The 10136-nt window shown below is 39.7% G+C and overlaps 1 protein-coding gene across 1 annotated transcript in view; it reads left to right on the forward strand.

The window, feature by feature from the left end:
* Positions 1-2223: 2223 nt before the first annotated feature.
* The window catches only part of LOC115362149 (ovochymase-2), a 28168-nt gene continuing 20255 nt past the window's right edge, over positions 2224-10136 (forward strand). Inside the window, exons 1-6 of the mRNA XM_030055974.1 lie at positions 2224-2387; positions 4067-4080; positions 5903-6021; positions 7397-7490; positions 8665-8805; positions 9043-9140. Of these exons, the coding sequence (XP_029911834.1) occupies positions 2224-2387; positions 4067-4080; positions 5903-6021; positions 7397-7490; positions 8665-8805; positions 9043-9140 (630 nt within the window). The remainder of the gene's footprint in view (positions 2388-4066; positions 4081-5902; positions 6022-7396; positions 7491-8664; positions 8806-9042; positions 9141-10136) is intronic.

The following is a 10136-nucleotide window of genomic DNA, read 5'->3' on the forward strand; positions in this document are numbered from 1 at the left end:
AATAATTGTGTCATCTTCAATGTCCCTACGGGCAGATAAGGAGCTTCTGTCACATCATTGTCTTTTTTTTCTTGGAGAGAAAATGGAAGGAAAGTCCTTATCTTCCGAGAGAAATGAAGTATTAAAGGGAAAGCCAACCTCCGACAGACTGCTGTATAGGTCGCTAATATATCTGAACTGAATCCAAGAGTCGGTCCTGATAAAACCCATCGAGCTTCATTATAAGGAGATTCAGCTCGAGCTGAACATCCTCCTTGTGAAACTCATTACCCCTGACCTCAGAGCCTTTGTGACCCATATCACTCTGCATTGTATGCAACATCGCATAGGAAGTTAATCCCCCTCTTAAGGGGCTACATCAATACTGTATGAAATGAGAGTGGTAATTAGGGATGATGACGAATAGCTGCAAATGGCAACACTGTGCTTGCCAGACTTTTCTTTCAAAAATATTTCATACAGTAGTTCCCAAAGCTTCAAGAGGAGTAGCATTCCTCCCAGTTTAGTAATGTGTCATCTCAGAAATCAGTTGACCTCATTCACTTGGTGACCATCCTCAATAATACCTGTAAGACCAAGTACGGCCCGGTAGATTTCCCACCGGGAAAAGGGTGAAAAACATGTACATCCATATTTGTCATCAGGTACCGGGCAGAAAACAGAAGATGGTAGATAGACCACAGTCTGCACACTGTAGATCCCAAAGGTGAGCTTAGTGGTGTTAATAAAATCAGGAGGAACAGCTCTTTTACTAGTATGACAGCTTAAAATGTCACTGGTGTTAATAAAACACGCCTTAGGGAGCTATACAGTTTGCTCTTTTCTCTATCTGCAGAATATCCACTTCACTACATGTTAGAAAAATCAGATTTCAACAATCCATAAGCTGCAGGTTCACGTTTTAGCATGTTTGGCCGATTATTGCTTGCTACCAGAGTGTAATCTGATAGCAGCTGTAGGTAACAAGTGCGGAGTGTAACCTAAATAAATTTGCTGATAAGTTCAAGCAGTTTTTATCGTTGTTGTTCTTGAGATTGCTAACAAATGGTTTATTGATATCATCACGTGCTGAAGTAATGTTATTTGCCAACCTCCTGAGCAGAGTTTTCATCATGAGAACGTTATCGTCACCTCATTTTCTTCAAATCATCTGTCCTTCTGGGTCTACAGTGTTGTAGCAGGATATACGGTGTGATCAGAAAACACACTTTTGTATTAAACATTGCTGTCCGTTCTGTTTTAAAACATAATGAGACTTGTGTAAATCCAATAAAGAATCATATGTTCTCAAGAGATAATCTGTGGTCATGGCCATCCATTTTAATCAGTTAACCAATAGATTTACAGCTGAGTGGGTTTTGTTTATGGGGGGGCTGTAAACAAAGAATCTATTAATGCGTTTTAAGATAGTGAAATTGCTGATAACAGCTGAATGAATCATACTTGTGCTTGTCCAGTTGTCCAACTAAAAGCAAACACAAAACACTCTTTCCAATAGTCCAACAATCTGCAACTTGAGGGGACAGAGAGGGTGGGGGGGCCATTAGAAAAGACCCAGAGATATCATCACCTAATTTATTGTCCACTAAAACAGATTATCTTGCAAAAGCCCAGATGAAGTGTTTCTCTGCATCCCCCCAAGAAATTCCTTTTAAATTTAATCCAACACTAATGTTAAATTCTTTAATACCTTGGATACATTATTAATAAATACCCACCAGGTGTGCTTATTCAAATCAATTAGCAGACCTTGATAAGGCTCACAGTTCATTTTCATGGCCTATTTTTGGATACTGAGAAAATTAGTTGGATTGGATTTGAGTGAATTGTTGAAATGTTGATCTAATAGAAATGTCAGACAAAGATTAAACAAAATGTGCAAACATGAGCGTGTGTGTTGATGAGATATGATCTGATATGAGATAAGTCTGACATGCTTTTCTAGGTGATGGGTGAGAGGCTTGCTTTTTTTACCTTAATCAATTCATTCAGCCTCTTTGAAAGAAATCCTAATGAGTTTTTACCTCAAAAATGTCAATACTCATTAAAGTGTCAGCATGATACTGTGTGATTTATGGCTCAGTCACATCCTTTGCTGATATGCAGCTCTGACACGTTCAGGAGAGTTCAAGGCACACCTGTGCTGTCAAAGTTCAGGTACCCTGGCACTCCCTGTCTTCATAAGTTGGTAAGTTGTCAGACAAGGCACATTTTGATGCCGAGATGACTGCAGACGTATATGATCTGAAGGAGGAGACCCGTCGCCCCAGAGGTCTGACCACCCTGGAAAAATGCATGATTCTTTTGTTCCTGTGCATGACCGGCGCCTGCATCGCCCTCATGGTCATCTACTTCACGGACAAAACCGACTCCTCCAGCGGAGGTGAGTTTCAGAGCATATAATTATATTGCTTGCTGTTGTATCAGTACCACAGGGGAATTTTACTTCTTTAATAACTAAAAAAAGAGATGTTTTCCCTCTTGAACTTGAACTTTTGACTGAACATTATTACACTGTTGCATATTTTATCTCTCTTGTGGATATTTGCTTACTGTAAAGTGTGTAGTTCCTATATAAGATAAGAATCTAACTCAGCAGAACAGCACAACAACTATTCATAATGTCACAGTAATGTATTCAAAATATCTTGGGAGAGTGCCTATATAAAGTGAATGCTGCATGTCTTATAGCATTTCATGAGGCAAAACATTATGCTTACCTTTTCACATCAACTGTGACTTAATGTTTTTGTTGAGTCAGCCCTTCCATTTCTTCCAACACGGGCTCATTGCCTCAAATACCCTATAAGAGAGTGTATTTGTAAATATTTCCCAGCTGGCTCCAGATTATATTTCTGATTTACACCCACAAGAGCTCAGAGGAAAGCTATTTCGGATATTTTCGTGTCTAATGCTTGTGATATGAGGTGATGTCCCTGCCACCTGGCAAGCTGTGTACTGGAGAGATACACACAGCTGTGGAGAAACACAACAAGACAAGGCAGGGATAGTGAGGAATGTCTGCAGAAAGTCTGCTGGGAGCCAAAGTCAGAGCCTATTGGGCTGCTTAATTATCTGCGTCTGCTTGCCACCAAATCAGCGACCAAGCATCAGTGAAAGGCAAGTGGTCTGATCGAACCCTCAGTCTATTTCGACCAATGACAAATGCTGCTGTCAGTGGTTTCCCACTATATATTGACTGCAGGAGGTGATTTATTATGATCTGACTGGGTGGCAAGTGATGCTCTGCACAGGGTTTTTAAAACTGAAATGTAACAGGCAAAGGATTTATTTAAAAGACACATATCAGCTGTCATCTGTGAGATGCTAAGGCACAAACTTGTGGAAAAACACAGTGTCTCTGTCCCTGCCTCTCCTGCTGTATACAAGAATAATAGGCACCAAAATGCCAGGCCAGCTAAATGTGTTTGACACTGTGCCAGTACTGAAAGCTTCTGAGCTTTTTTTTTTTCATGTAGACTATATATTCCTTCCTTCGTGTTTGATGTTTTTTCTAAAATTTGAGCTGTCCTTCACCTTCAAGATTTTTCATGTCCTTTGCATCAGCAAATGGGAGAGGCATTTTGAGACAGAACAGCGACTGGGGAAAAACAACTTAGCAAAAAAGAGATGATAAATTATATGTAAAAAAAAAAAGAAAAAAGAAAAAAGAAAGGAGAAGAAAAAAGTAGGTTATAGTTATTACTTTTGTCAAGAATTTCCCAAGATCAATGGATCATTTTGGACAAATAACTGCAGCGATATTCATAGAAAGATTTAATTTTTAGTTTCTCATTTTCTTTTTTCTTTTTTTCTTTTTTTTTTTTTTGCTTTTCGAAAAACAAAACACAGAGCAAAGAAGAGCATACTGTTTATACTTTATTACCATTGTTTTTGTGCCAGATGTCTCTTCTTATTTCACAGCAAGAATGTGTCATCAATCTTCCTGAGAGAGACCTCAACTAGTGTTTAACATAATACATACAATATTACCCACTCCTCTCGCTCTCTGTTCTCCCTCATTTTATTTTTGACTCAGTAGACCATTATTCATTCAAATCTTAAGGGAGGTGGAGGGGAGTGACATCTTTATTCTTAAATGACTGGTTTGTCTTTGGGAAGGGAAGTATGTTCATTGTTTGGATTTACATGAAAGGAGTAAATTAGTGAAACGAATACCCTGCAATCAATTTACTCTCATCATTACAAAAAAAAGAAAGAAAAAAGCAGTCCAGCAATATGAAGAGCTCTCCAGGGATTGTCTCACCATAAAAAAATTAGATGGTTTGTTTTACACAGCAGAATAATAATAATAACAGTGTGATAATGTTGACAGCAATATTCTGCCTGCATGATGAATTATATTGCAGAGCTTTGTTGTTAAACACAGCTGTGCTCCCAACAATGTGTGCCAAAGCTGCAACATCCACCAGGGAAAGCCTGATGTTGTTGCCGCTGCTGATGACATACTGTATAATCAATGCTGTTGCCAAGGTATCTCCTGGTGATTTTACAGCTGATTTTCATTTTGCAGTGCAGAAACCATAATGTGTTTTCTAAACATTAGAGTTGCATGGGAAATGTGGCAACTGCATACCATTTCTACCTGTTAAATTGATATTTTGTGAAAAAATTGAGACATCAGGATTACAATAATGGATGCTTAAAAAAAACAAACTCTGTTGTAGAAGCCCCTTTTATCAGTTTCAGACTTTGAAGTAATATGGATGGTGGAAAAGGATAGTAGTAGGGTTGTGTGGTTGAGCGGGTGGATTTGGAGTTTAGTGGAGGCAGCAGAGCAGAAATGAATTCGTAACACTGTGGCAGAGGTGTGGAGAAAGCCTGGTCTCCCTTTGTCTAAGCCAGTGACTCTTAAACTTTTTTCAATTATGTACCACCCTTTGAAATATTTTTTCAGCCCATGACTGGTGTAAAAAAAAGGTAGAAAACAAAACCCTATATAAAGAGGTACAATCCAGCTCAGTCAGTGTCTGAAACAACAACCTGATGCTGACGATATTTTGGTGGCTCTGTTTCTGTTTCTTTTTCACTTCTCTCTCCTGGTTTCCAGCTGTATTGCTACTACATTTCAACCACAAATCCATTTTTCTTTATTTTTGTCTGGCTTCCTGGTCACAACAAACATTTTTTCAAAGGTTTTTATACTTATTATAGGCTAATTATTTGGGGAATTATGCATGACTGATATTTTTTAAATGAACATGTTAAAAAAAAAAAAAAATCTCACGCACTGCCTGCAGTTCTCCAGTGTACCCCTATAGGTATGCATACCATTATTTGAGAACCACTGGTTTAAGCCACACCATCCCAGTTACAGTGCCATCACTTTGTAATTGATACCATACAGTATGGTATGGGCAAAGGTGGAAGTAACAAATTACATTTCCTCATGTTGCTGTAATTGAGTGGCATTTTTGTGCACATGTCTTTAATTACAAACGTGTACACATGAATTACAGAATACAAATTCTGTCAGCTCTTCATAAGCTTTAGACACACTGTGCAGATGTTAATTGTCCAAGTGTGGAGCCATTTGCATTAAAGGATTGGTCAGTCAGCAGAGATGTGAATCTAGCTTTTCTTTGCTATTTTGTAAATTTTATTTTTTTCCCTAATTAAATTCAAATCCTTTTACAGCTGCAAGGAAAAAATCACATGCATCAATACTTTCTTTCTAAAACAATAACTCTGATTTTTTTGCATTTTACATGAGCTTCACTTACCAGTACTTTGACCTTTGATTAAACCAAATTTCAGCAAGGTGAAGGTACTTCTACTTTTAGTGCTTGTACTACTACTGGGCATGAGGTGGGTCTTTGAAGAGTGTGTTGCTGTTGAATGATGATTTCTCTGCAAACATGTATTATAGGGGTGGGCTCAGGGTGTGGAGGACCTCAGGAGCTTTCTGGAGATTCAGGCACCTTCACCAGCTGGAACTACCCCTACAACTACGACAACGGGCACAGCTGCACTTGGCACATCACTGTGGACCCCAGAAAGGTAGCATGGATCATCATTACTGCTCCTCCAATCCTCAGGCAGAGAACAATCCTGAACATTCAGAAAACAGAGTCACAGCCACTACCTGTAACCTGGCCTTCAACTTCTTCTTCTTCAGACATCACTGCAGAGAGTATATTTATTCAGGGTGTAAATCTGTGGCTTAACAGCGATTCTGCTGGATTCACAAGTCGCTAGTAAGCAAATTCAATTGGAAAACGATTCCTCATTTTTGGAATGACTCGGATTGATTTGAATTTAGATCAATTATGTGATTCAGTACCAAATAACCATATGTGCAAATCGAATACTATCCTGAAAAAAAAAAAAAAAACAGCAAACATTATTAACTCTCGCTTCCCCAAAACAAAAGAAAACAAGAAAACAGCTGCAATTTGTAATATTTTAGGTCTTCATTTTTTAAAGAAATGTCAGTGTCTTATCAATTCAAACCAAAGGCTAAGAGATTCATTCTATTTATTGATTTTAGTAGATCAATGCAGATTGAATGGCAGAAATTAGATTCGATGCGCTGAATGAATTCTTATACCCCTAATGCTGAAATTTAGGTATTTGGGGAATTAAACCACGGTTACGCAATATAGAACACACCATGAAATGAGTGCTACTGTAAATGTTGATCAATGGAATATCGGCTATTTTTTATTATTTACAGAAAGCCAAAAGCACTGGAGGATTCTGTAATTGCCAAATGTCTATTGAATCGATAAAAGAGTCCATGGAGGTTTAATTAAATAGACACTAAAACAGAGCAATTCCAACACATCAGTCTTAGGCTCTATCTTATTTTCCATACATATACTCACCAAAACAAACCACCTATGTCCTAATCATCTCACAAAGGTGTTTTATCCTAGTGTGTGTTCTTGGTCAGTATATATGCAGTATAATATGGAGCAGTTTCATCAACTTAAAAGGGGAACCTTCTGATCAGGTCAAGCAGTGGAGGACAGCTGGGATGGATGCAGTGGCAGCGTCGCGGACAGATGGCCGCCTTGTCTCCTTCATTCTCCCCAGCTCTCCTCCCCACACTCATCAGAAAACTAAATCCTTAGTTTGTCTGTCTTTGCCAGCATGGCTGCTTTCCTGCCTGCCAGATACAGTGACTGCTTCTTGCTCTCTCTCTCTCTCTCTCTTTCCTCCTCTCTCTCTGTCTCCCTCTCTCAATCACCCTTCCTTCTGCTTTGTTTCAGAAAGCCTGCACACATCCACACATGCATATACACTCAGACACGTGCCCACACACACATACACACACACACACACACAGGTTATCTGCCCCTCCCTGTCAGCAGCCCTACTCTCTTATCGCTTTCTCAAATGAAGAAAACACCTCGGCATGTTTCTGTTGCAGGTGATCCATCTGTGGTTTGAAGAGTTTGCTTTGGAGGACACCAAGCTCTGCACGGCAGACTTCATCACACTTAAAGACGCGCTGGGAACCATCGGTGAGTGTGCAAGAACACCATAATAAAAAAAAAAAAAAGGAGGAAAGATAACTTAGTTTCCTAAAAACTGTGAAGAAATGCTGATTCTTCCTGTTATTCTTTGTGAAGTGAGCCGATTTGTTTTTTTCTGTGCCATGGTGTGAAGCACAACTATATATCACCTGCTGATTTAATGAAGCAGCAGACTCCCTTTGAACATCTCCCTCTAACACACACTAGACTGGAATTCCTGCGATAAGCAAATTCTGCAGTTAGAATAACTTTGTTAATAAACAAAGTGTTACTGAAACAGCAATTTGCTTTTCAACATCAGTTTGGCCTTGACAGTCACATATTTCATAGATAGATAGATAGATAGATAGATAGATAGATAGATAGATAGGATTTTTCTTATTGAGTTTTTTTTTTATCAGTAGCAAAACTTTATGTGGTCTGAAGGGCATGGAAGATGTGAATGTGAGGCCTGAGTGAGAATATTCTCTGCCGCAGTGTCATCAGCAACACCTCACACCTCTGCCCCTTGAGAGAGAGAGAGAGAGAGAGAGAGAGGGAGAGAGAGAGAGAGGGAGAGAGAGGGAGAGAGAGGGAGAGGGAGAGAGAGAGAGAGAGAGAGAGAGAGAGAGAGAGAGAGAGCAAGCCAGCCAGACAGCCAGCCAGCAGCTCACATACTAAAACACACACACATACACACTTGTATGCACATAAATATACCAGTTCCCTCAGCCTGCAATGCTATCAACCCGTCCAAGGCTAAGGGGATTGAGCTTTGATGTCATGCCCAAATCAGCCCATCCATCCATGGGCAGACTCGGCTAGTGAGCCGCACAGTCCGCCTGGTCCAATGCACTGCTCTACTTAACACACACTCGGTTTAAGCCCAGACCACAGACATTAAACCCGTGCATTGCTTTTTAAATGTCTCTGATTTTCAGCCCTTATCATGTATCCTCTTGTTTTTAACATTTAAATCAAAAACAAAAAATCAACAAAAGAGTAATTAGTGGCATTAGGTGCCCCTGGGCAAATTATCAGCCTCCTGTGAACCAGGTTTTGATCATAAAGCCTTCTTTTGCTTGCAGAGGAATAATCCATGCAGAATTCCTGAATAATCTGAAATAACAGCTGCACCCCTATCTGCACCCATTTTCTACATGATTTGTGTTCTTACATGTAGGTAGATACTGCGGCCACACCAAACCCAAACCAGTGGTGACACTGGGAAACAGCTTGATGGTCTACTTCGACACCAATGACAGAAAAATAGACCAAGGTTTCAAGGCTCATTACAAAGCTGTGGCTCCAGAGAGCACATCAGGTAAGATAATAACTGGAACTCCGTCTTAGCAAGAAATTGCCTCGGCTGTGAAAAATGTTGAATGTCTCTCTTATGTGATTGACCTAGAAAGTGGCTGTTGTTAGGATTGGGTGCTGGCTGAAATGATGGGTGGGAGAAGGGAAATGAAGAAGGGGGTGGGGGCTGGGGGGTAGGACACAGAGTCCCTGATCCTTGAGGTGTCTGTGGAGCTGAAGTGCTCTCCGTCTCTGCTGCCAGAAATAGCCGGAGCCGGTGGATCTGTTGGAGGTGACAGCGGGGAGCTGCTGACCCCCGGCTTCCCGGAGCAAAACTACCCAAATGCAGCACTGTACCAGGTAGGCCCTCCTACCCCAACAAACTAACATGCACAAAAATATAGAAACACAATGAGTACTGCTGGTTTGGAGAGGGTTTGCGCTTCAACAAAATGATTTTCAGTGGAGTGCTAAACCTAAAACCCAATATTCAAAAAGGGTGAAAAGGCAGGACATCCTAAATTGTCAAGTCAAGGAGGACAAATTACTAACGTCAATGCATTTTCTAATTTGATGTGAGGCAATAAACAGGTGAAATGTGAGTAATTTGCCCTACTTCAGTTGACAATTTGGGATTCACATAGAACTGTTTTACACCTGCAGAGACAGTGGTGACCTTCATCAAAATGTTTAATCTGCAGCACAGATTAAACATTTTACTGTAGGATGTGCACCCCGCCATATACAGGAAATAAAATGTACAAAGGACATGTACTGATTTAATGAAAAACACGGATGAGGAGAATCCAGGTAAAAACCATTATTCCCAGCTATATCCCAAGAGATATAGGTAAAGAGAGGCAGACAATTTACAGGAGTTTTAATCTTTAATTCAATTAAAATGTGGACTGTACAAAGGGGACTGCAACTGTGTAGAAGGAAGATGCCCATAACATTTGGCATGTTTTGTCAAATTTAGTATTTCAGTGCTAATTGGATAACTTGAAATTCTAAACACACTCAAAGATTTCAGATCAGCACCCCAAATCAAATCAGTAATGGATCATATCACAATCATACTGACAGCTCTCCTGGTTTTGATAACTGATTAATCCATCCAATTAAATCAAAGTTCATCTAGTAAATTAATCTCAGCGCCCCCATGAGGGTCTTAAACTGCAGTCTGATGATGTTTTTCAGCTTTCATCATTAGGGATGTATGACAACATCAGTATGTCAGTGGAATTGGTTGATATTGGCTTTAAAATGAATTATTGGTATCATCAACCAAAATGAAAATATTTGCTGATATGTAACATGCTGGTATATGAAATAGGTCAAATTTGCCCTGGTTGT

This window comes from Myripristis murdjan, chromosome 1 (genome assembly GCF_902150065.1).
Source record: "Myripristis murdjan chromosome 1, fMyrMur1.1, whole genome shotgun sequence".
In the NCBI taxonomy this organism is placed as follows: Eukaryota; Metazoa; Chordata; class Actinopteri; order Holocentriformes; family Holocentridae; genus Myripristis; species Myripristis murdjan.